Source organism: Neodiprion pinetum, chromosome 6, assembly GCF_021155775.2.
Source record: "Neodiprion pinetum isolate iyNeoPine1 chromosome 6, iyNeoPine1.2, whole genome shotgun sequence".
Lineage (NCBI taxonomy): Eukaryota > Metazoa > Arthropoda > Insecta > Hymenoptera > Diprionidae > Neodiprion > Neodiprion pinetum.
The window spans coordinates 17,575,209-17,602,158 of NC_060237.1; the positions used below are offsets into that span (position 1 = coordinate 17,575,209).

At 36.2% G+C, this 26,950-nt stretch overlaps 1 protein-coding gene across 1 annotated transcript; it reads left to right on the forward strand.

Moving 5' to 3' along the window:
* Window positions 1–513: 513 nt before the first annotated feature.
* Atf3 (Activating transcription factor 3) lies at window positions 514–26,305 on the forward strand. Its single transcript, XM_046631529.2, has 4 exons — window positions 514–643; window positions 20,326–20,633; window positions 24,460–24,599; window positions 25,117–26,305. Exons 2-4 carry the CDS (start codon window positions 20,396–20,398, stop codon window positions 25,555–25,557), a joined length of 819 nt encoding a protein of 272 aa, XP_046487485.1. The 5' UTR covers window positions 514–643; window positions 20,326–20,395; the 3' UTR covers window positions 25,558–26,305.
* The last annotated feature ends 645 nt before the right edge of the window (window positions 26,306–26,950 follow it).

Sequence of the window (26,950 nt, forward strand, 5' to 3'; positions counted from 1 at the left end):
CAATGAACGAATCGAGATGTTACCCTGCAATAAAATAAATCGCCGAGAACAATAATACGAAATCCAATATCGACTTCCGTATTGAAATGAATTCTACATGTGACCGCGACTTCGAATCCGTCGCTCAATGAGAGTACGGCGTCGGGTTAAAATCTCAACTAGCCGGTGTGTACGTAAATATTGGGTTACACGTCGGGCACGATAATCGGCTAACGTTGCATAAAGGCGATCCACAGGCCGTCGCAGATGCTTCGGCGGGTGGCGCAGCCGCAGCGGCGGCGGCGAGATGCACAATGGCTATACCCAGCAATCGGTATATCGGTGCGATTTGAGTTCTCCGATAGAGCGAAAGAGAGAGAATATGAGGCCGACCGCGAATTCCCTGACAGTTTCATGTCAACAAATGTCGCGTCCGCGAGTCGCACCCAGCTTCAATTCCCTCCTGAAAAGCGGCCGGCCAATAGGGGGCGAGAAGTACGTCACCTTCGGCCAATCGCGTCGCCGCTCGGTGACGGCAAGTGCTAAAAATAGCTTGTATATATCTAGGCCGGTTGCGGCCGCGAATACTTTACAGTCGTGCGCCGGCAGCCGACGGGAGAAGGCCTAAGGTGGTCGTGTCTGATACCTTGAAGTTAGCTTGAAGGTAGGATTCGAACCTACATCATGCTTTTCGAACGCGCATGTAACGTCCCGCAACAAACCGCGCACGCTACAACATGCTTTACATCTATCGCTGTACATACTTGTATCGATATACAGCTTCGAGGTTTCGTCGCGTTTCTTAACTACCTGTAATACATAGTGCGGTGTTGGATGCTGTGCAGGACTTTTATCGGCTGGTCCGAAATCCCCAACCAATCAAATTCCGCACCTTCTCCTGCTGCACCAGTGATATAGTTGACCAGAAGTGTATATCGTACATTACATACCTATATTTAAGCAACGCGACGAACCTTATTTTACAGACGGAAGGATACGCGGAGCAAGAGATTTGAAAAGCGCGTTTTTCCCGCCCCCAGAGTGCAATGGTTACACGGAATATCGGTAAAGCCACCTTCCCACATTACGAACGTGTTCTTCGACCGAGTCCTTTCCAATACATTTCCAGCTTCTCCCGCGGCCTTGGACAACTTCCAAGTTTAGTTTCAACAACGGATCTCGGTCCCGCGTTGAACTTTAATGTTAATTCTCGTTGCACGTACGTACGTACTTACTTCGCGTTGTTCCCGTAGATTCGAGGATTCCGTCCAGTTTTACGCACTGGGTATTAACCCACGAACACACAAATACCTGCATACACGTTTTTTACGCGTCAAACTTGTGTATTGTGTACTCTTTTTTTGGAAGGAGAGGGAAGTCACGTGCAGGGTCGCAGACTTCCAGTATATGGCATTTACGTAATGCAGTATACATACGCGTGTGTAACTACCTAGTTACACACCTACATACAGTACAGAATTTTAGATCCAAATTTTCAACACCTGAAACAGTTTTGTTTCTTTCACATTTTTAGTGACACGTAGAAACCCCCTGAATTGTTGCTGTCGTGACTGCGACGAACTGTAAATGACCGGCAAATAAATCGTGGAGTGGTAAACACTTGTAGTTTGCTCGGGACGTGTCGGTTCTAAATAGCTAGCTTCTAAAAATACGCGTAAATAAATCAGCTTGCTTGCACTGCATTCGTGCACTATACCTGTAATATCCCGGGCTTGAATTCGCACCGATTCTTTATTCCTCGTGTCCTGTAACACAGGGACAAATAGTAACTAAGACAATGCTCGACCAAAGAAGTAGGTTTTTGAAAAGTTCGAGAAACCAATGGAACGCCGTTATCGAACGGGCCTATACGTAGAAAACTGTTACCAACCGATCAAACCGATGTTGCAGTTACCATTTTCAACAATGATCCTACTTTCTCGGTCAGATCTCGTTATTCATCTTGGCGAAGTTATTGCGGATTTGATGATACGTGGAAACCTTTACGGGCGTGTATTCCGCATGATCTGATTCTCAAATGACGCGGGAAAAGTTTGAAAATGTTTCGAGCGTCGAGTTGAGTCAAAAAATAATGCAATGAGTTTTATATGGAGGTAAAACTAAAACGGATCGAGTAACATTTGATTGGAACTGTATCCCCGTTATGATATATTCATATCAATAGAGAAATTCCTAGTTGTTGTTACTATACGGTCGTTAGCTATTTTTATTTTTTTTACCACAAACCAAGAATATCTTGCTGGATGAAAGTTGAAAATTTGTTTTGTACAATCTGTAACCAGAAAATCCAGTATGTCTCACTGTTCTTTTTGATTATGCCCACTTACACAAACATATTTTCTTGCAACTATATTGCGATACTTTGATGTCGGTGCAACAACAAATTGCTGTCAAGAGCTTATTTAACGAAAAAATGTAGTAAACTAAACAAACAGATCTGTTTTTCCAACGAGAAAAAAAAGGTTAGTTTTGATAACTACGACGACATTAAATAGTCACTTGTACGACATTTTCTTGTAATTTCAATAACATTTAAACCGTTATTGTAACGGTACTCATTTTACCACATTTTTCTATTAACTGTAACAAATGAATTTTTTCTCACAATCATTGTATATATAAAAGAAGAAGGAAAAAACGAAATTTTTTAACAAATGACTGACAACGTATATGATATCGCTCGAGGTAGATTTTTCATTTGGCCTATCACTTAATTAAAAAAGCATTATATACGTATAGGAAACAAATGTTAAATTTTATATGGCCCATTAGAAAATCAATGAATATTACCAAAAATCAACGCATATAGAATATGCGTAGCAGGTACCACCACATTTAACGAACAAGCTTGAGAAGCTGTATTGTTTTCTCCTCGATCATTTTTCAAAGAAAAAACAGAACCAAGCCATTTATAGACAATGTCGTGACACATTCTTAAGCATATAATATGCGGTGAATTTTATTGAATAAACATAGAAAATAGTACATTTTTGAGCCATCCATTATAATATCGACGAATGAAACACAAAAATTGTTATTCACATCGTGAAGTGTTCACCTCACGCATGCTTTGCTTCTAATATATGCATAAAGTTATTCAAATTATCATATTGTAGTCATTACAGGTATCGCTTATAGTTAGCACCGGAAATCTGATACATAGGTATGCCTCAAGTTTACATATTCGTATTTGTACCCGCAAGTTTATCGCCGTCGCCGACGATGTTGAAAAGCTCTACCACGCTGCCAAAATCGAGAATAAGTCAAATTTAGAAAGTGGGAACTGTATAGGAAGCTGTGTTGATGTATAGCTGATTGTGAGATTTAATTATCCGCGTGATTTAATTATCCGTTGGTCTAATTCTCGTTCGTGCAGTTCCTTATACTCGACAATTTTTGCCTTGCGTTAATTTTCTGTCTTCTCTTCGCTTACAATTCTCTTATCTTTTTACACCGCACAATAACTATTATCTGCATATCGCCTACTTCATCAATTCTCACCTCGCCGTCCGGCATATAAAATATTATTCTTCCGTTAATTTCGTATCTTATTCTACGTGTTAAGAGATAATGATTTTTAAAAATATTTTCAAAAGAGCGAGAAAAACAGGAAAATTTATAGAACTTATTTGCCAGTCGGTCCTTTCCGAATCCCACTGCATGAAAATTTCAGTTTCAGAAATTATTTTTCTTTCTCAGGGATCTTTACAAATCATCATCATCACCCATGTACCTACAGAGCAGATATATTGTAACATTACCCACGAAACAAGGCTATCGTGTATTATGTATATACATGGTGGCGACAGACCGGAAAAACCGCAAATAGTCAGGAAATTATGACGGAACGTGGAGAAAAATCTACTTTTTTCATAAATCTTGTTCAAACTTCAGCTATGCTTGGTAAATTCAGTCAAGCAAACGTTCGGAAATGGTATTGTTCAATTTCTAAATATTTGTGTGAAACGAAGCAATACTATGTGTTTTTTAGATCTAAACTTATCTATTCAAGATGCATAACTTCTGGAGCTTTTGGTTATAAAAGCTGCCCAACATTACCTAAGTTTCGTGAGAAAAGACAGGGAATGCTGAATTTTACGATGGGAAAAGTCACGGACTTTTATTTGAGCAAAATTGTCGCCACCCTGAATTATAATATACCTACATATGTATTTCACATCTTGGATAGCTCGGATTGAAATTTCGTACAGGTTAAAGCCTTTCGCAATCTCAACGTTACGTATAGATATATACCTATAATATCTATAATACAGGTATAGTGAGCTTTACAATCACAAAATGCAGTAAAGTACAGTCGCCGTTATACTTATGCGTGGTTGTAGTGTAGTGCGTACCCATATACCGAGCATACATAAACCTACATGTAAGCTGTATGTAGTTGGGAAAAGTTTTAAGACATCGCGCTGAATTCCAACGCGTCTTTTCAACGCCAACACCAGGGTTTAGCAGCCGAGAAGGTATTTTTACATCTATATGTTTTTGCGCGTATTTACTATTATATACCTTCAACTAGCAAGAATTTTTGTATTCAGCCAATATTCTGCCCGAATAAATAGAAAAATAAATAAAACGCAAAGAACATTCAGTGAACACTTGGACTTTTCGCAATGAAATTTCGCCACGCACGGCACGTAAGCAAAAAAAAAAATTATTTCAATAGTGTAAAATGGACGAGCACATCTGCTTACGCAATAACATGTAGGCACGGATCGAAATTCACTGCAAGTCGAACAGAAAATGTTGTATAAAACGGTGTATGAAGCCATGTGTGTATATCATAGGGTGTTTTGTCTGAAAGTAATATTTTTTTTTCAATTTGTTGTGCGCTGCAAAAGAAAATACTTGCAAAAGAATCTCTCTTAAATCCAATTTTAAAAATTCGTTCTTAAGATTCCAAGTTTTTCTTAATTTTTTTCATTCTTTCACCTCCACATATCGTTACACTTGATAATATGGAATTGATCGTAAAAGCATTTTGCAGAGAATAAAATTTTCTACAATAGTATCGAATGGACACAATCCGTACAGCTCATGTGGCTGAAAAGTTGTAATTTTGCTTCGGGGATAAACTTTGTATACAAATTCATCTTTCAATCACGTCATTTCATTAGTGGCTAAGCTATTGACTTTACAACGAAAATTCGAACGATACCCTTGTACAGAGTTCAACTCTCAATCAAATGTTTCAAGAAATTAGTTAGTCTAATTAAAATGCAGCTGAGTGGTAGCAATTAAAAAAAATTACATCTGCCTCATTTTATTCTAATGGAAAAACTTTGAATTTCGAGAGCAATCTTTTAAAATTATATTTAAGAAGTATTCTTTCGCGAGGATTTTTTTTTGCTACGTAGAATAAGATTTTCAGTCGATAGTGAACAAGAAATGTTGCCTCCGAATGGAACTCCATAATCTATATCGGGCATTCCGTGTTAAATCACCCAGCCTGGTACCCCAACTATTTTGTGTGCTTAAATATTTCACAGTTCTCATTCGAAACCACCGAAAAAGTGTTCAAACATTTTTTTGATGTAATCGATGATTTTAAGGTTAAAATGAGAATCAACTTCCGACTTTTTACATTTTTTGTAAAGGAAGTTTAATATTTAATTTCAATAATTTCATGGGCCGTTCTAAATGGCTAAAATAATGTATATCACATTAATAACCACATACAGACGTCTCATGTGTGCACATGTCAACAAGCTTCACACACTAGTCCAAAAATGTGTCCTCTCGCGACGAATTTCAAATATAAATATAAATAATTTCAACGTAAATAAAAGATAGATATATTGAACATAGGTATTAAACCGCACTGAGATAAATTTTTAGTTCCGGTTACCGCTCGGTCCTTAACTATTTTCATTTTTTACCACAATCGAAAAATACAGTTCCAGGTACAAAATGAAAATTAGTTTTCTAGCTGTTACCGGAAAGTCTAGTATCTCTTACTATTCTTTCTCATTACGATCACTGTTACTAGATTTTCTTGCGACTGTTGCGAAAATTTAATGCTTGTGCAACAAGAAATTCATGTCAAAGCCTTGTTTAACTAAAAAACTAGAGTAAACCGAAGAAACTGATTGCTGAAACTGATTTGCGTTGCTATTACCAAAAAGGGATCGACGATAGCGCAAAATGTTGACGTGTACCTCGTTTTTCGCAAGTCCAACAATATTCAAACAGTTTTTTTTAACGATATTTGTTTTACTGAATTTTTCTCAGTGCATAGAAGTATCTATTGGAAATAGCTTGAATAAAAATTATTTTCCTCAAATATTTCCGGTGGTCTGCGGTTGAGAACTGTTATAAGGAAATCACAGAATTAAAAAATACAAATCAGTGAGGTTTAAAGGCTGAGTGATTTGGCATGGAATGCACCACGTGCTATGTACGTGCACTCGCTCGATAAATGCTTTATCCTAATCGCGAACCGTATAACACCGCCGGTTGTTAGCCGCTTGTAAAACCGCTTCCTTTTTGATAACATAAGGAAATATAAGGATATAATAAATAGCGTCCGTACAGTCGCGAAACAGAGTGAGAGGAAAAAACCACACCGTTCAGCGCAATAACGATAATCAGAAGAATTATAAGCGACGTAAAGGGCGAGCTTCCGCGGTATTGCAGAAAGTAATTAAGAAAACTGAACATTATTTCAACTCTCGGGTTTTACTCAATCCTGGCCGATAAATTGTATACATTGATCAAGATTACGCAGAAATTACTCTGATTGAAACAAAAAAAAAAGTTTCTTAACTGCAATGCTCGGGCGTTTCGCTCGACCTGACTTTTATACAAGTTTAACTAACACATCGCAAATGTAATAATAAAAAATGGTAGCGATTTTCAGTTACTGGTTATTTCTTTTTTTCTTATTTTCTTTCGCTTTTTTCTTCATTCTTTATTTTTTTTTTCCACGCCTCGGATAAATAAAAAAGAGAAATCTCGCGGTATTGAAATAAAGAGAAATAAATAAGAAGGGGTTTTAAAATCTCGGTTGAAAATAGACGCTGCGAAAATACACTTCGCTCGCAAGCGTACGTTTGCCAGCAGGTGTTTTGTCATCGAGTTGTATATGAGAGAGTTGTCCATGCGTTCTATTGAGCGTTTGTATAATGTATGTGCACCTATATACCTACGTATACAGGATAGTAAGATAAATAAATAAGAGTAATTAAACTGCACGCACGTATTACACACATAGGTATACCAATTACGACTTGATTAAGAAAGTAAATAAATTTCAAACGTAGACGAGGAAAATATAAATTTTACGGAGGAGTTGTGCCGCGTGTGTGCGATATGCGTGGATATTATGCGACATCTGCTCGGTAGAAAAGAAACGAGAATAGTATACGTATTGTGCAACGAGTGGGCAAAAATGACGATTCTAAACGAGTGTGAAACTGCGAAGTTATATTACGCGGATATCACACTCACTCGTAATCGTCACTTTTGCCCACTTGTTGCACACGATATTTTTCACTACAATAATGTAAAATTAGCTGTAAATGAAGAAAACACCATATTTCTTGACAAATTTGGTGCTAGTTCGGAAATGGCAAACCAATTTTCCACTAGTGGCGAAATATTTTCACCAGCTTTTCTTTACTAGTGGAGAAATCGTCATTTTCCAACTAGCATGTCATTCATTCGGAAATAGCGTCTCTTGTTCATTTTCAGCAGGTGGCCAAAAGCGCCTAATTTTACGTTTGACTGGTGAAAACAAATTTTTTTCAATTAATTCTACCTTCTAACAAATTAAAATTAAAAAATTTTAATTATTTTCTATCACTGTAATATATATAACATATAATATGTTACAATAATATGTGTACTAAAAATGCTCGAAACGTATTTTCTTATGCATATGCATTCTGTACCAATTTCTCTTTGTTATCTAGTCTTTTCTTCTTCAAGTCTTACTAAATATTGCTGAATGACAGCTCCGTTAAGAATCCGGTATAGAAATTGTGCAAAATACGTATAACATGAAAAAACAAAGTATCGTACTCAACATTGCAAGCATGTATAACTATTTGCACTGCGTAGTATGAGGTGCAGAGTATTTTCCTTGTTTTTTTTCCCCGATTGTTTTCTTTTACGTACGTGACTTCTCGTACACCTCGTACTTATGTATGTATGTGCATTGTATACGCATTATAGTATAATTATTGCAGTATAATTACCCAAGCGTGAGGGGTGCAATTTTATTATTCGATCGACCAATCAACCGCGTTATCCATTTTACGGTATCGATTTGCACTCTTCTTCTCCTGTTAAAAGTGTATGGTAACTATGGCATTTTCGCGTAAAAATTTCTACCGCAATCTGACGAACATAAGTGTTATTGTTATGATTAACAATATGGTACATATAACTCGCGAAGACCGCAATTCCAGCCGTTGCAATATTGTCGAGCAAGGCTTGTCAGCTGGGAGTGAAATTATGTCAATAGCTTTGTAACAATAAATATTCTTAAACACATGCATACATGATATATGTAAATGCACGCAACTCAAGCTGCGAAAGATCTCAGTTTCTCTTTTGCTTTATTCTTTCGCCGGCGCGTATCTGGTTCTCAGATTATCCTTCTTTGGAACTCGCATTATACCCACCAATATTATACATATACGTATACAATTTAATTTATCGTCGGTACGATTGCGTCATGACCGTGGCCGGGTGAAATTTGTGTTTTAAATAAATTAAAACAGCACCCCAATTTCAACCATGATAAAACAAAAAACTACCCAAACGTACCTACGGTCAGTTAAGATCGTTGAAGATTTGTCAAAAATCGGTAATCAACACTAATTCATTTACGATGAAAAATTTTTCTTCGCATTGCAATAGATGTTACGGTTATGGGCAGTTTTTGCATTACAGTTGATATTTGTATTTATTCATAACTATTTCTTACTACGCTCATTGTAATACGCTGTGTTATAGATGTGAACTATACAAAACGTTTATGCATCGGACAAGTAATTTACTTAATAATAATAATAATAATAATAATAATAATAAGAATGACAATATCGGCGGTGATTGAATGAACGCGCGAATCCACGTTGATTCATATGCCACTATGGCAAAGGTTACAGGAAAAAGTTTGCCGTTGTTCGCATGCGAACGAAACGTAGATAAATATAAATAAACAAAATTGCAGGGTGATATATTAGCTTGCTATAAACATGTTAACTTCATATACTGTATTGTCTGTACGTTCATTTGATAAGTTATACAAACATACATCATGCGAAAATTCGGCAAGAATATATAATACAGAGAATTATTGTCTGCAGTTTATTTCCAATAATTGCCGGTGGCACTTGCAGGGTAAATATTAGGTAATTTTTTACAAGTTTTAATGTCGAGTACGCGGAATCTGTTGGAAGTTGAAGGAAACTTACGTGGTATTATTCTCGTAGCAAAAGTTTCGAAGAAGATGAACAAATTTTAAGCGATAAAAAGTGCGATTCTTGGTTTTTCCTCGCAATTCTCTGGTGACACTCCGAATTTGTTCAATTTTCTTGAAGCTGTTGTAATAAACATATATTTGCGAGTGCGTAACATGAAAATAATAAGTCTTCTCGGGTTTAGTCGACGTATCACAAGTATTATATCATATTATAGTTTGTTTCAGTCCTTAATTAGATAATCATATAATTACGCGTGCCGCTATATATTTCTCGGCCGCAAGGTAAAATAAAGACTAGAATATCTTGACAATCATAAATTTCGTGTCACCGGATAGATGATTATTATGCCCGTATGAGACGGGACGCAGAGATGCGGGTTCGGGTATTTGACTCGATTAAATTTCATGAATTTTCATGATAGTGTCCGCAAGTGTGATACATATCATGTTGAAAGTAAAGTAACATATGTGTGAGAGAAAATAATTATGTCGATTTCGATACTTTTTTCATACACCGAAAGAATGTGGAAAAGATTTGATATAGTAGAATTTCTCAGCTCCATTTGCGAAACGTTGCGAATTACGCAGCGATATATCCGACTTCCGGATTTGATCGCGGCACATTTGATGATTATATTTAACGTGTCAACACTGATTTATTAACTGTGTAAAAATATGCGGATTGTTGATATTACTTGTAAGATTTAACACATTTCAAAGAATATTTATACGAATCCGCGATCTAAGGTCAAACTTGAGAACGTGTTAATTTTTACACGAAACTTTCAACTTTCGGGCACCTAAGTTATCCTCATACTGCAAAATTCGATAGAACACAAATTAATATTGAAATCGACGTAAAAAATGTCCGCATACCGTTGAACTTTGCTAAGATCGATTATTCACATTTTTTTCCGCCTAATTGAGCATTCCTCTTACTACCCGCCATTTTGAATCTAATAGTTCTAACAATTTTGGAATGATATTAACTAGCACTTTTTACGTAGTCGAATTCATCTACACATCAGTCAAATAGTTTCTTGGTAAAAGTGAGGTTCTTTTCAAATCTGTAAGCCTGTGCAAAGATAGCGATATCTTATCGTTAGGAAAGATGGTTCTTTGGTAACTCCGGATTCACTGGAACGTCTTTTTGAAAAAGTGTATAATTTAAATCAAAGTTGTTGGAATAATGCGCGAAAATAAAATTCGTGTCCACTTTTCAACATATCGTTGAAAAGATCATTATTTCAACAACCGTTATATCATTTCTTGTTAAGGTCTATGGATTTTATGAAATCATTGTGATAGCATTTCCGTTGAAAAAATTCCAATTACCAATCAGTCCAAGTCTCAATTACAGCTAAGGATTTTGGATTGACTAAAGAACCACCTTAAAGTAGAGTGACGAGTCGCTGATTCACGAAAACTTAAAGAGAGACTCGTGACGATCCTTATAAGACCGAATAATTATACACAAAAATATAAATTAACAATCAGTCGACATGTTTGAATTATATTTGTGCCAATTTGAAACGGCCATCTAAGTCGTTGATAACTTATAATTTGGACTTGGAAGTTGAAGTTTGGAAGATGAGCTAATTAAAGATTCACGAATGGAATGAGATGAACAAAAGTAAAATGGTGAAAAAATTGTTCTATTCCGTACCAAATCAACCAATTTTGACTCTCACTATTTTCAATTTTGTTGCAACTTGTTTAGATGACAATAGCATCTCTAAAGCCGCCATTTTTTTAAATCGTTCACTCTTCCGATTCAAATATTCCAATTTTTGAAAAATTAGGAAATTAAATTTTTTGTTTTATTTATTCGACCTTGTGCTAGATTTAATTAAATATATTTATTTTGTTTTTTCACGCACGGTCATAAATTACTTCGATTTAAATCCAGTTTGACTTATATCTCCTAAGAATTTCGAAATAATTTCCAAAATCTGTATACTCACATTCTGCATGACTTCAATATTTTTTTTCTTACAGTGGAAAATGTTTGAGAATTATTTTTATACTTTCTAAATGTTAAACACTGAAACATTATCGGTCAAAGCGCCGATCAAGATTAGAAAAAAAGATCGTTCCATTATGAGATCAATCACAAGATGACCGAAAGAGAGACAGAAAGTTTTGTTAAATCTCGAAGAATTGCAAAAATCGGTGAAACCTGGAGGTTTGAATATTTGTAAAGTAAAAATGATTTCATGAAAAATCAAAACCGAGACAAAGAACTTAATTCGCGGTTTTACAAACAAAATCAAAAATACAGTAATAGCCTAAATTGGTTTGTATTCGATACGGGGATGCCCCTGCGTAGAAACAGTTTTTAGCAAGCGAACACTCCTAAACGGAATAAACCGCGTTGGTTGAATGTGTACGTACGTATAACGTACATCGGTACATATTTACTTTAAACAGAACTAAAAGTATAATATGCATAAGTGTAGAACCAACATCTAGGTAGGTGGCGTCTCATCCTTCGGCCTCCGCGGCGTGGCAAAATCGAAGAGGACCTTCCTACAACTCCCCCCCCTAGCTCCTCTCTCGCGAAGTCGAAGCAGCGTGAAAGCTAGGCGATAATAACCGAGCCCAAGGCGAAGGCTGTAGAACTCTGAAAGGATCCTTCCTATAACTTTCGAGGTTTTTGGGATGAGGAGGTGGAGGAAGAGGAAGGGGAGGTAGGCGGCCGCCTTGGAAACCCCGCGAAAAGCAGCAGCGCCTCTACATCGAAAGAATACTTTCAAACGGTGCGTCCGACGCCTGCTTGCTTGTCGCGATGCGCACGCATAGGTTCATTGTGTGCGCGAGCTGCGCGCGGTTCTGGCAGGAAACATAAATTTCACGAACACCAAACATAGAGACGAGGAAATCGCGTGCAATGTATGCATACCTGTATACCTACGTAGGTATAGGTATATACATTATGTACGTGTACGATATGCGGAAATAAAACACCGAGGAATATTTTGTATATTCCCATGTCGCACATGCGTACATAAGTATGTATATAGGTATAATATACACCGCGCCTATAAGCGTCGTTTTCAATGAATCTTGTGTATCATTTATGTAGCGTATGTAATTGGAGTCGATATATGTTTATATATACCGTGTATATTTATCCACCTATATTACACTTGTATGTAACATTCTCTTATAGTTATTCTCATATATCGCTGCACCTTTCTGACAAGTCTTTTTTTCGCGCCTCACTGAAATCACGGAAAATGCAATATCGTCGTCTTTAAGTCGGTCCGCCCAAATGTCGCTCTTCAAGGAAAACAAACACATTATTTCTCTTACTTTTTTGGATCGGAATATGAGGCTGAAGCAGAAGCCAGAGTTAGCAGCCAAACGTGTTAAACTTTTTTGAAATAGAAATAATGTAGTTCAGTTCTATCCCCATGATTTTATAAAAGTATCGGGGATTCGAGGCGTTTTGAAAAAAATTTTGATTTTTCACTTCATTACCTTATGCGAATGAATATTGGAACGTTTGGCTGATTATTCGGGCTGTTAGGTTCAGCCTCGTGATCGGAATTACCGTAGAAAATTGTATTATTTACCTGGTTCGACCTGGTATGGTTTTGCACTTTATTGAAAGAAATTGTAGTCAATATATTTATGGTATTTATCGCTGAGTGCGAAAACAATTTGAATCAATCGGCGGGTTTGGTGAAATATTGAAATTTGAATTAAGCGAATTGTAACAGACGTTTCGTGTCGTCTGAGGAAATGAAGGCAATTCCAGAATCGTCATTGTAGTCGGCAGGAAATAAAAGGTAGAAAAACTCGAAAATCCACTGCATTAGTCAATCATATAACGCAAAACTTGGTGTTATTTCTACCGAAAAACAGCGCTTCGACAGAGGTTACAAAATTCAACCTTTCCGAAACGTTTTATAAGATTTGTACTGGAATAGTCGGGGAAAAATTGTAACTCTGAGATAGAAGCAGAAAAATATGGATCAAAAGTTATAAAACTCGGAAATTTTAGTTGCATGGATATCAGGTTGAAATTTGTAACGTTATTGTAATTATGCATCTTTAGAAAAAGTCGTTATTTTGCGATTTCAGGATTAATTTAAATTCAGTAAATTGTAAATACACAATCAAAAAACTCAGATTTTTGTAAAATCCAAGTTACTCTTAAGATGAAAAATAGTAATTTTTGTTTCAAGGTTGCGATACTTTAACTTTACTAATTTCAGCCTCGTGCATGTATGGAGTGTTGTATTTTTTTTCTCGGTATCACGATCATCGTTCCAAAGTTGCAAAGCCGATGAACTTCAAATTTTCACATTACTTTTAAAAATCCACAAAAACACTAGAAAAATTTTGCGCGAGTTTACAAAAATTTTTCAAATAAAGTCTGAAAAAAATTGTAGAAAATTTTTTGAAAAAATTTTCGGACTCTTGGAGACTCTTCTAAAACTGACTTCCTCGTATACGTGAATCATCAGTCGTATTTTTTATCCTTCCAAGTTCGGATTGAATACGCAACATTGTAAGTGTAAAATTTCGTGATACATTTCGTGAAACCTGATTCTGAAAATTCTTTTAGATTGTTTTTTACAGATTAAAAATTCCCTTCATCAACGATACGCACTGCAAATGCTGGCAAATCTTGCGCAGACTGGAAAAAGACTCCGCGAATAGAGCTTTGTACAGTCGCGCTTTATTGTTAGTCTTAAACTATGTCGATGCAGCGTCGACGTCGTCGAGTGGACCAAAAAAACATGATAAAAATTTTGTGACCAGATGGTCTCCCGCGATTGCGTAACTTTCCCGCACGTTACAGTTTTATTACATAGGCATATAGGTACGTACACTTGCACACCGTACATATATTGCTGAAGATCGGGTCGCCTTCAAGAATCTGAAAGAATCCTGAATCTTAATGTCATTCCCGTACGCGAAAGTAGTTACAAAATTATTTATAAAGAATGCCGAACTACAGACGCAACCTCGACGTATATAGGTATATACGCAAGCATATAAATCAATTATAGTTGCAACACAGCTGAAATAATACATGTTTCGTTGAATAATTTATATGTTTACTTACCGTCATTTTTTGTACAATATGTTTATCCTTTTTGATCGACTTTGCTCACTAAAGAATCGGCAAACTATCTTTGTTCAATGGTAAATAAATTTTAAGGAGATTGCAACATAATTACATCTGGTTCTGAAATTACACAAATTGATCTTTCTGTTTTTTTTTCTTCTCTAGATCTTCATTATCTGCGAGGTATCAATAAGTGCTTGTTAGTTATCTGAATGATGAAATTTGCGTATTTGTGCACGAAAATAAAAACATCAATAAAAAGACCAAACGGAATTTGGTGTCCTTGGAAATACGTTTAAACACCTCGTTCTAGTTATCGATCGGTACACCTATAGGTATATGCACATGTGCGTATAGAACGTAAGTAGTATACATATACATTTAACGGCGTATCAGTAAAATGGAAAATACTTGTTAATCAGTATTTCGTAGGTGTGTTTCTTTGTTTTCTATACTCGTGAGGTTCAATTTATACATTATATATCTCTCAAGATACGATCAAGATACTTTAGTGTCGATAACGGACAAACCGATTACCTCGCACACATAATGCATCATGATATGCTGCGTGCTTACATATTCGTTTACGGTCTATCTATAGTTTCAACTTGTTACTGTAATTCATAATTGAACATACTACGTTATTACAGCTACTTATTTTTGATTCGGTCTTTGATTTAGTGCATCGTGAACCAAAGAATTCGTGATGCAAACTTCTACATACGTAATTCAATTTAAAGACGATACTCTTGGATCGTTATTTTGCATGTGAAAATGAGTTATTAAGTTATTAAATAGTAAATAAATTTGTTCTTCATTGTGCTTCGCAATATACTCTTCATTCAATGATTCATATAATTTCCTCTTATTCGTTAAACGAATATTCCTTCACATCGCGCTATTTCTATACAAACGAATAACGTTTGAAATATGCGGAAGTAATGCAATGAGCATTTATTTCTGTATCCATCATATCTTAACAACGCCGTATATGAACGGAGCGTTATTTCCCTATAACCAAGTATAATTACTCTGCCGCAAATATGATACATTCAAGAAAAAACGAAAAGCAGTAACAAGTGCATGGATTTCATTGTTCTGTTATACTTTTTATCATTCTACAGCCTGACATACTGCAAAATCAAATTCGGCATTAGTTCAATCTCTAAAAATCTTTATACCTACGATGACAAAAATTTTTCTCGTCTATACGTCCAGTTACATGTCAGCACACACGCGTGCATCACCAACCTTCGTTATACAAGATATTCTCGGTAACGATTGGTTGCCGTATCAAATACCAAAGCGCCTGAACCCATACGTCAAAATCAAACGATTTCTATTTATAATCCTTGACGAGCGGCTAGCTCTCTTGCTGCAGCCTTAAAAACGATCAATGGACACGAACAAACGCATCGTGCGAACTACGATTCGAAATTCATTTCACTAATGTATGATAATCCAAAGAACCAGATAAGGATTTCGTCACACTTACGAAGCGTCGATCGTCGTTGTCTGCACGAATGCAACGAAGACACTTGCTTCTTAAACAATCTATCGACAAAATTTTATTCGATACGTCTTTGATTGCTGGCAATGAGAAATAGCCGTCGACAGATTGTACTAATCATAATCATCATCACCATTATCACTATTATTTGTACATCTATTTTGGAACAAGTTCGAAAACTCGTTCGGTCCCATCGCTTATGATCATCACGAAAACGCGCGGGTATTGCATTACAGTTTATACTTTTACGTTCACATGTATATCGTGAGCCACGCTTGTATATAGGTCACTAGGTATACATACACGAACCTAGGTACACGCATGTCGTGTACATACCTAAGTTAGCTAGAAGCAAGGCCCTTTTATGCGCTCGCGCTGATGTGTGGTTTACACGTTATTGTATAGGAATGTACAAATGTATAAATTGATCCTCGCGTAAAGTGTTGGTGCATGTGATAATGCCGTGATCGGAAACGCGGCGCGTTTCACACATACGAACTTGCGTGTGTGTGCCGTTGTTAGCCAAAGAAGGCCCTTTGACTTGAATACGAAACGAGGCGATAAGTACTATTATGAAATATCCATGCAGCGTATAAACTTTGTTCGTTGGATACGTGAGGCAACAAAAACTTCCTCTTTAGATTATTTACATTTTTTTTTACAGTCCCAGCTGTAATCGACACAATGATTTACCTATATTCTACACCTGGCGTGATATTATTAACGAATATGCGCATTAATATCTAATTTACTATTAAAGTGAACAACTTGTTAGTCCTACCGTCGGCAGATGATAAAGTCCAAGAACAATAATGTTTTATGTGTTCGGAAATTCACCCGACAAAATTATGAACGCAATATACGATTCATTGTATATTTATCACTATTCTTCAATTGGCTAATTCCGAATGATTTCATCTGAAATATCTTATAAAGATAACAAAAGTCAAATGATTGGAGTTCGAAAGTTCGTATATGCCGCGTGCAATGAAATATTTGGTCAAATTCGCGATCAGTTCTTACCGACCGAGTAAAATGTCATCTGTTTTGACTATTATCAGAGCATACGCATCACTGACGTTAAAATATCGCACATAGGGTAATTCTATATATTATGCACCGCTGAACAGAAATATCCGAAAACTTTTTTATTTCATCATGTGAGAATAACGCCAGAAAATGTATTCCCGAAACAACTGGCATACATTTACTGGCGTTATTTTTGCATACAATTTTTTTTTCTTTTTTTGGCTACTTGTGTTCGGCATAGTTTACATTGAATTGCGCTCGGTACGATTTTTTGAATCAGCAATGCACAAGATATGATAATTATGGTCAAAATCGGATATGACATTTAACGCGGTCAGTAAAGAGCTATAGTAAATATATGTGTAACATGCGTGTGGCTGTAGTAAAATAGACTTGGACGAAAGACGTGACGATTTTCGTCGCGTTTGTTTTTTTTTTTCACGTCGGTTTTCATCGAGGAACGACAGCTCACATTCGTCAAGTACTATTTCCAACGCGAGCACACGTCGGCATTCACGCTTCGTTGGTGGCCCATGCCTCATGTGCCACAACTTTTCGACTGATACTTGATACACATTTTTATCGTTAGGAAAATTTTTTGCAAGGCCACACGTAGCGAAAACATTCGAATTTAATCCAAATTTGATGTAAAATGTAAGAAAAAACCAGTTTTTTTTTAGAAAATTATCAAAATGTGCGGGCTGGCTCTCTGCATTTTTGTTTTTTCTTCTAATCATCTGTTCAAGCCAAATTCTAATAATGACATAATTCCTCTGATCTTGGCGACTAGACGCAAGACATGGTATAACATCGGTCATTATGAAAGTCACTGCGCTTGCGCACATTTAGTAACTATAAGTGGGAAGAAAACTCACAATCAGTTAGGAACTCATTTCTTTTGGATCTAATTGTCTACACTTAGCGGCGTAATGTTTTAGTAAATTATCACGATTTAGTTGTCCCGATGAGTATTCTGCTACAAATGTATACACATACACGCATGTGTGCTTAAGTTACAGATTCCCATGGAAAACGTTGATGAGATTCCATTCCGCGCGCGACTTTATACGAGCATCGCTACATCAGGTCGATCACTATCTGCATTTAATATATGCATATAGGGCATTCCATGACATCTCGATTAAGATTTAACGCCGATGTCTCAGATTGGCTTTATAATTTTTTGCATGAAAGTACATGACGAAAAATGCCATCGCAATTTTTTTCAGAATTTTTAGTCCCAGCGTATCTCAAGTATGATTTAAAAACTTGAAAAAAGAAAACCCACTTTCTAGGATATAAAAGAATCCAGAAAAATCTTATAAAATATAATAAAATTTTTACACACCTATCAGAAGATGGAGATTTAATAACTTCAAAAGATGAATAAGAAAAACGAAAAAATATAAATAATAATAATAACTATTTCTTGTTTTCGTTTTGCTTATTTATCTTTTGAAATTATGAAATCTCCATCTTGTAATAGGTGTCAAAAATTTTTTTTCATGTTTTATAAGATTTTTCTCAATTTGTTCAGATTTTAGAAAGTGAGGTCTTTTCCTAGTTTTTAAATCATATTCCAGATACGCTGAGTCGAAAAATTCTGAAAAAAATTGCCTTTGCGTTTTTTGTCATGTACTTTCATATAAAAAATTATAAACTCAACCTCAGACATCCACGGTAGAAACTTGATCGAGATATTATGGAATGCCTCATATATAGAGAAATACGTGCAGGGAACCGCACGTACGCAATACCCTGATGTCATAATATATATATATATACATATGTAACATATGTGAATATGCTCATACATCGTTGCACGATTACTCCTATCGCATTCATCGCCTCTGAGCGCAGCAATACCTATATTGCATACATGAACGTAGGCATACATGTGTTAGGTATAATACCTATATTCTCTGATCGCGAGCGAGCGCCGGTATAATCATTACATCTGTATCGATATGCAATATATTTAAAATCCGACATGGATGTAATGTAATATATGCGATGTGTTTATTATTATTATTATTGAAATATTCGCTTATTGTTGTAGTTTAACGGCTCGCGAAACGAACGAGAATATCCCTGAGCTCTGAGAAACGAATTGACAGATGCCGGACTCGTAACATAAATATTATAAATGTGTCTCGCGCTTGAAACTTTTGAACGATTATCTTACGGTTTGACATGTAGAGCCGTGTAACCAAGAGCCGCATGCGTGCGTCAGCGATGGGCCAAAAGTACTTTGTTTCTTTTTTTATTGTTTTTTACCTTTTCTCCTCCTTAGTCTTTTCTGGACTACTATACGTACCTCGGATATTAATAAATTTCCTATCCGAAATACGTGCCAAAATCTATACAACAGTGTTGCATCCGCGAGTATCTCCATAATATATTCATATAGCGTATTTTTCCTCTCTTGTGTCATAGCGCAAACTCCAAACTCTACGCTTCAACAACAAGAGAACAACCGCGCGCGTTGTTTGCCACTGTGCATAAATGATAATTAATTTTTCGTGATATCCTTTTTACCCAAATTGGAATCCGGTCGTTCCGAAATCAACCAAGCGATGCTGGAACGTTTCATTATAGTGTATACAACACCGTCACGGGACAATTGATAAAATATGCACAAAAATGCAAATTGATAGACGTTTTGTCCTTGAGATACCGACCGCGTCGGGAGCAGACAGACTAGCTGGCAGGCACGGATGCGATCGTCGAGTCCGCCTGAAACTGTCTTGTGCTCGTTTTGTGTACAGATGTACATACGTATGATACATACACTATCGCGCGTGCATGCCCGACTCACACCTCGATACACGTTCGTACACGTGTATTATGCAAACGGCGATTCTAAGGTGGTATTGAGGTATACCTTATACATATTCTTATGCCGTCGTGTCTTTCACGATACGCGGCTCGTAGACGGTCCTTCTGTGACTGTGTCGGACAAATTGTCTCCGTTGATAATGATCGTGGATATTTTTCGACTACCTGATTCCATGCGCGTGTTACCGATTGAGAAAATCGGAAAACCAAAGCATTGAGATACGTTGCTTATGAATTATGATTGTGATTTAAGAGACTAGCTCCGTTAGTACGGATTTTCAATAATCCCGGTTAGTGTTGATCAGAGTCAGCGAACGCAGTGCCCTTTTTACCAATCCGACGCCTGTGATATAGGTTGCATTATTTTGGTCTATATTCATTTTAACGGTGGTTCTTCTTTTCTTGTTTTCGTTTCAGATTAAATGTGAGAAGCCGCTGTAAGCAGAAGAGAGAGAGAGAGAGAGAGAGATAGATAAAAAAAAGAAGAATGTATAACTTAAACGTGAACGTGAATCCCAGCCCCGCCGCAGCTGCAGGTCTGCTAGGCGTCGCGGCGGCCGAGGTCACGCCAAGGACGCCAGAAATTTTGAATTCTCTAATCGCCATGACCAATCCCTTCGAGGGTTATCCACACGAGCGAAACCGCGAGAGGGCGGATTCTAGCAGCAGCAATGAACCGAGCCCTCCAAGCGTCCAGCACACCTGTAGTCAACTTATTAAAGAAGGTACACACCCTGCATGTTTTGCATTTTACCCAATTAATGTTATGCGGTCGAGTCGTGCTCGGTAATTACGATGGTTGCAGGTTGGCCGAAAACAGATACTTTATATTATTCTGTTACGAGATAGTTATACACTGACTTTTTATCAAATCATTATATTCGTAAACTATGAATATCTCATTGAGAATACTGGAATTGCAAGCTCAAGTTTAGATATTGCCGCTCGGCCCGCGAATATCTACAAATATTCTTTCTGGCAAAACTATTAGACATAGCCATATATTCTCCCGGACTTTTATGTAGAGCTCGTCTCCAGACCTTGAAAATTCTTGAGCATAACTTTTTTTCCATCTAAGATTTTAGTCAAGGTTCACGGAAGTGTGTGATCCCGTTCTGACCTGTCTTACAAATATCCTTGTAATATCTCTAAAACTGTTGATCTGGTTGTAAGGAAATATAGCGTTAAACCTGGCCAGACGATGTAGCTATCCATAGAAAAAAAAAACGAATCGTAATCGGTTCGGTAGTTCTGGAGTCATAAGCGTACAGTCAGCCAGAGAGACGGTGGGTTTTACGTATTTAGAGAAGAAGATAAAAAAAATATGGTTAAAAGTCAAGTGAAATCGTTCGACTTTACACTACCCTGGCTGATTCGCCGTTAATCGATCATAATTAATTTCGTTATAATAATGTAAAATTAATGATTTACTATTGCCGACGTGATAGAGTAATTCCGGGTGAAGTATATTCTGATTTATAGTCCAATACGGTAAACTACATGTGAAACTGCACTGTCGGCCATCTTTTACCTATGGCCGTCTCACTCGGAATTACCATAAATAAAATGTAAATAGTTTCCAACCTCCGACAAAAAGTCGACTACTTTGTAGTTTTTGATAGGAGATAGCGCAGAAAATATGATTTTTAGCATATGCGCATATAGAGATTTTTTGCTTTGTGCGAGTTTCGCACTCGTCAAGAAATCCCCATTTTGTACACACTTGCCATGAAAATAACTATTCTCGATCAAAATACGCAATCGTATACATATAATAAGAGTAAAACCTTGTCGAACGAATCTACTAGACTTTCAACCATTTTAAAGCGATTTGCAACAGAAAAATGATACCTGGGTCCTTGTTAATAATTTCATAAATTTTGTTCCTTGCATTTCCAGAGAAATCATCACGTTTTGCAAATATTCAAGTATCGTAAATACTCACAATCAATGTTCGACCGTCTGATTGTAATCATGATTATTCCTCGTCTTTCGCTGTTTGTTTTTTTTCAAATTAATTACTGTAGTTGTAGTGTAGTCCGTTGTAATGCGAGGTTTTTTCTACGAATATTATATCTATCTGTTGTGCGTATAACATATAAGGCATGTAGGCAAGATTTGAAATTGTGATAGTATGTAATTCTTTTCAGCACTTAGTAAAAAACCGATTTTGTCGAACACCAATTCTTAATTGGGGAACAAAGTACGTCGATAATTTGAAAATAATCGGGTTGTTAAATCTTATGTTCGATTTGTTGATTGCATTATACCTTAAATTTTCTGGCGTACAAGAAATGTCTGACAATTGTTAATTCGGAGTAAATTTTAACAGCATTAAGTTCTTTTTCCTCGCCAATTGATTGGCATTATTCGGTGTATGCACATCACCGTCTGCGGTTTAATTGCGACGAAAGTTTATCGAGGGCACCGTCGGAATTGTTCGCGCATAATCGTTTTGTTTGACAAAAATTGCGAGTGTTTTTTTTCTTTTCTTTTAAATTAGTCACAGTTTATACAGTTTAAAACGTATACGTACGTACGTATATGCTGGTTCTTGGGTAAAAAGAACGGGACAAAGAAGAAGCGATTCATCAGCAGTGACAGCGCGCACAAAAACCACAATTATTAACGTAATATACGCGCTGTATATATATGGATACATTAATCTTGTTTGGATAGTATTCAAGGTGAAATTGAATTAGGTGCCTTTCTACTAGGCTGAAATTTTTTCAATCCGTATAGGATATTTTTTGTTGCATTTTTTCAAGTATTGACAAACACGTCGTGAGAAATCAGCAATTAAAGGTTTGAAAAACAGTGCAGCGTTATAATAGTAATGGCATACATAGCGTGTAGTGGTACTCATAGAGATAATATTGATCATTTGATTGAAGAATGAAGAAGGTTTAGTCGAAATCCGGTCAGGTAAATAGAAATATTTAATTGTTGGGCAAACGAACATGTTTGCGTTTGCGACGTTTCGGCCGGGCCCTGCCGACCATAATCAGGCTATAATAATTACAAAATGTTTCAGAAAACAATTCTAATTGGAACAGAGACTATGTTAGTAAGAATAGTTGCTGTGATTATAACTTAGTTATACAATATATATTGTCACATGTTTAAGTGACAATTTTTAGGTTACGTGTGAAAATTGCGGTTAGCGAAAATGGTATAAAATATGGTTCACATGGATGAAATTTGACGACTAAAGAAGTTAATAATTGTGTAAGAATTGAATTAAAAAGAGATCAAACAAGATATAGACGGATTACTCACAAAATTTGACGACCTGTACCTGCTTAGGTGTTGTTAGGTCAGCATTTTGGACGGAAGTGAAGATTAGCGGATATCGATCCAAAAATCTATGGTAATGGGGTGTGATATTGATCTATGTTGGAGCAATATGGATTTGAGACTGATAACAACGTACTAAGAGCGCCAATTTTGAAAACTAGAGAATGTTAGAATATAGATGGCTGAGATGTTGGATATCTGTGTGCTTGTTGACAGTTACTCTTGTTCTTAAAAATATGGATCATTTCCTTAATATTACGTTTATACCAATTAGGTTCTGTAGCTAAGGTTATGGAGTTATTAAAATCAAAATGATGTCCAAGACTCAAGGAGTGTTCTGCTGAAGCGCATCTTTCAGTATCATGGCATTTAATATTTGAGCGATGGCCAGAGATTCTATTTTTTAAATGTTGTGACGTCTGTCCAATATAACTTTTGCTACAGTCCCGACATGGTATTTTGTACACACAATTGATTTTTTCTAAATTAGAAGTTACAGATTTTAAATGAGAAAAGAGAGGATATTTAGTAGTATTTTCAATTTTAAACGTAATTTTAATGCCTTCAAAACATCAGGAAAATTTGACGACCTGTGCCTGCTTAGGTGTTGTTAGTTCAGTATTTTGGACGGAAGATTGAAACATTGAAACATTTTGTAATTATTATAGCCTGATGATGGTCGGCAGGACCCGGCCGAAACGTTGTAAATGCAAACATGTTCGTTTGCCCAACAATTAAATATTTCTATTTACCTGACCGGATTTCGACCAAACCTTCTTCATTCTTTAATCTACCTCCTGGTCACTAATACTTTACAAATATTGATCATTTGACTAATTTAGAATTTTCTGCAATATTAGTTATATATTTGTTTGCAAATCAATGATGTGAAAGTTTGGAATTGGAGCCCCTTAACAATACACTGCAATAAATATTGTACCTATGTGTATCTGAACATATACTGTACACATCATGCCCTTCAGTTTTTAGACCGGAGTTTAACATTTTATAATAGTATTTAATATTTCGAGAAATTGCATTGCGTTAAATTCTTGCACAATATCACTAAATTCGGTTTCGCCTGTTTGAAATCATACAATATAAAACTTTCATTCGATTGTAAAAATTGTACAGCTATACGTATGAAGTGTACGTGAAATTAAATGTGACGTATTCATTGCACGCATGAATGCCAGGGAATTATTCCCCCTAAATTATTAAATTTGATAATAAATACTTTTTTTTTTCTTGTAGGCTTAAAGTTGACGTTACAAACGAAAAGACGGGCCAATGGTAGCGGGGACGAGTGCAGGAAAAAAACAAGAAAAGAAGATGGTAGTGCAGACGACGAAGAAGATGACGAAGGAAGTAGCACCAGCGGTCGTGGTGGTGGGGTGAGTAAAATATCTATTGAGAAATTTCACCGAATTATGTGTCAATACACAAAGAGAAATTATTAGTTGTTGTTACTATACAGTCCTTAGCTACAAAATGAAAATGATTATGTAGTTCAGTAACCAAGAAATTTACTGTGTTACAATTCTTTTTCATTATGGTCACTCGTACCGTATTTTCTGGTAAGAATTGCAATGATTTGACGTTGGTGCAACAATAAATTGATATTAAGGCCTTATTTGACTAGAAAAAAACAAATAGGTTTAAAATTGCTATACCAAGAAATGTAGTATTGCCAACTATGATCACACTAGATAGTTACTTGTACTATATCTACTTGTAATTTCTACAACAAAATTCAAACTGTCATTGTAACGATACGAAGTTTCCTAGAATTTTATTACTAACTGTGACTGATGAAATTTTTCTCGCTGTACAAAATGCATAATTGACAGTAAAAAAAAGTTTGTTACCAGTTCCGATGGTAATGTTAATCTTCTATTTTCTCTATAATAGTTGACACCGGAGGATGAAGAGCGGCGTAGAAGAAGGCGGGAGCGCAATAAAATAGCAGCGACGAAATGCCGGCTAAAAAAACGTGAAAAAACGGTGATACTCGTGCAAGAATCGGAGGTATTAGAGACCCAGAACCACGATTTAAAATCACAGATACAGGAACTTGAGACGCAGAGGCGCCGATTAGTGGAAATGCTGAGCGTTCACAGTCCGACGTGTCTGAAACAAGGTGGTGCTAACGAAAGTTCTTTTCAACAATTTACCGAACCCTTACCTCTGCCCAGTTACCAAGAAAACTTCGCCCAATCCACCTTGAACCAACCTCAAAACTGCGTCACGGATTACCCCGTAAAAGTTGAAGGGTATGGAAACTCCGGGCAGGATTTTTACCGGCAAAATAGTCCTTATATACCTACGTCGGATGCCGGTTGTACGGTTTAGTCCAAGAGTATAGCGTGTCCACGTACCTTGGGGAGAGTGCTGCGTATATACTAATCGTAAGAAAATACATGCATTAAGGCGACGTGTTATGTACTCCTATCTTACCGACTGAAATTGGCCCCGTCATATTAATGCTGATTCTCGGATGACCTTACAAACGGAAAAAAGAAATTGATTTTTGTTATCGCATTCGGTCGATCAATTGCAGTGAGATCTTCAGTGTAATCGGGAGAAAAAAAAATTCTTACCATCAGAATATCTATACTGCTTGTTTGAGCGTTACACCGACTAGCAAAGTTCAAGCCGTTTAATGTTTGAAATGTAATGCAAGTAATTTTGATGTATTAATTATGTGCAGAATGTCCAGACAATCATTTCTCTTTTATGCTTATAAAAAATAAGAAGACAGTTTCGAAAACTAAAAACGGCAGTATTGCATTGCGGGCCAAAATAACTTTTTTACTTCACGATTATAACGAATTTTTGTCTCAACGCCGTTCTTACCAAATCAGTGAATGTCAGACGGTAACCCTATTCTATGTTTCTGGTTTTGATGTATTTGCAAAACTATATATAGAGTCTCAGTTACCGACGAATTAGAGTTCTTCCATGAGTATGCAGCATTGCCTTAACAAGTCGTACAAACTTCTTGTCGTGCTTCCCTCATTTCTGGTTAAATTTCTTATTTTCCTTCCTCCCCGTTGAGAAAAAAAAAAAAAAAAACAGATAATAATATATCTATGGATTCGATGCTTCGTTTTGCGCACTTTTTAACTCTTTCAACGAAACTTTGCAGGTATATAACTGAGTGAATCACTTAAATGAATAGTGATTTACCACTTATATATTGTGATACCAGAGTTTTGATGTCGTAAAAAGAGGAGTTATTTAAAACGGCAGTTGTGATATAGTTGCGCCAAAACGTTATTATTAATATTATTATTACTCTGATATATTATAACGTTATTTTATACGATATTTATCTATAAAAAATGATCAAAGTAGATTTATGTTACGCTGTTGCGTTTCGCCAAATGCGATTTCAAACGTAATTAACTATTGATAATAACTTCTCCGTCAATGGCAAAAATGAATAAAAGGGATCATTGTATTTCGCAAGTTCGAAAATTTCGTGGTTCATTTTACAAAGATAAGAAGAAATGTATTCAATTTTAAAGTGACAAAGTGGAAACCACTCTGAAATTCTTCATTATATATGAAATTAGAGTGTGACAATTTTGAAATAATGAGATAATTAGTAACAAGCTCACGCATTGTATTATGGTTGAAAAAACCTAGTCACATTACTGGATCGTGCTTTTTGACTAAAAATTATAAACAAAGTTAATAGATTTAAGGAATCCTCTTTTTTCAATAATGAAATTGTGGTCAA

Bases quoted from the DNA above. Each gene is read 5' to 3' on its own strand.
- Atf3 (XM_046631529.2), top strand. From the start codon at position 20,396: ATGTATAACTTAAACGTGAACGTGAATCCCAGCCCCGCCGCAGCTGCA. The intron at 20,634-24,459 runs GTACACACCCTG...TTTTTCTTGTAG, and splicing joins TAGTCAACTTATTAAAGAAG to GCTTAAAGTTGACGTTACAA. The intron at 24,600-25,116 runs GTGAGTAAAATA...TCTCTATAATAG, and splicing joins CCAGCGGTCGTGGTGGTGGG to TTGACACCGGAGGATGAAGA.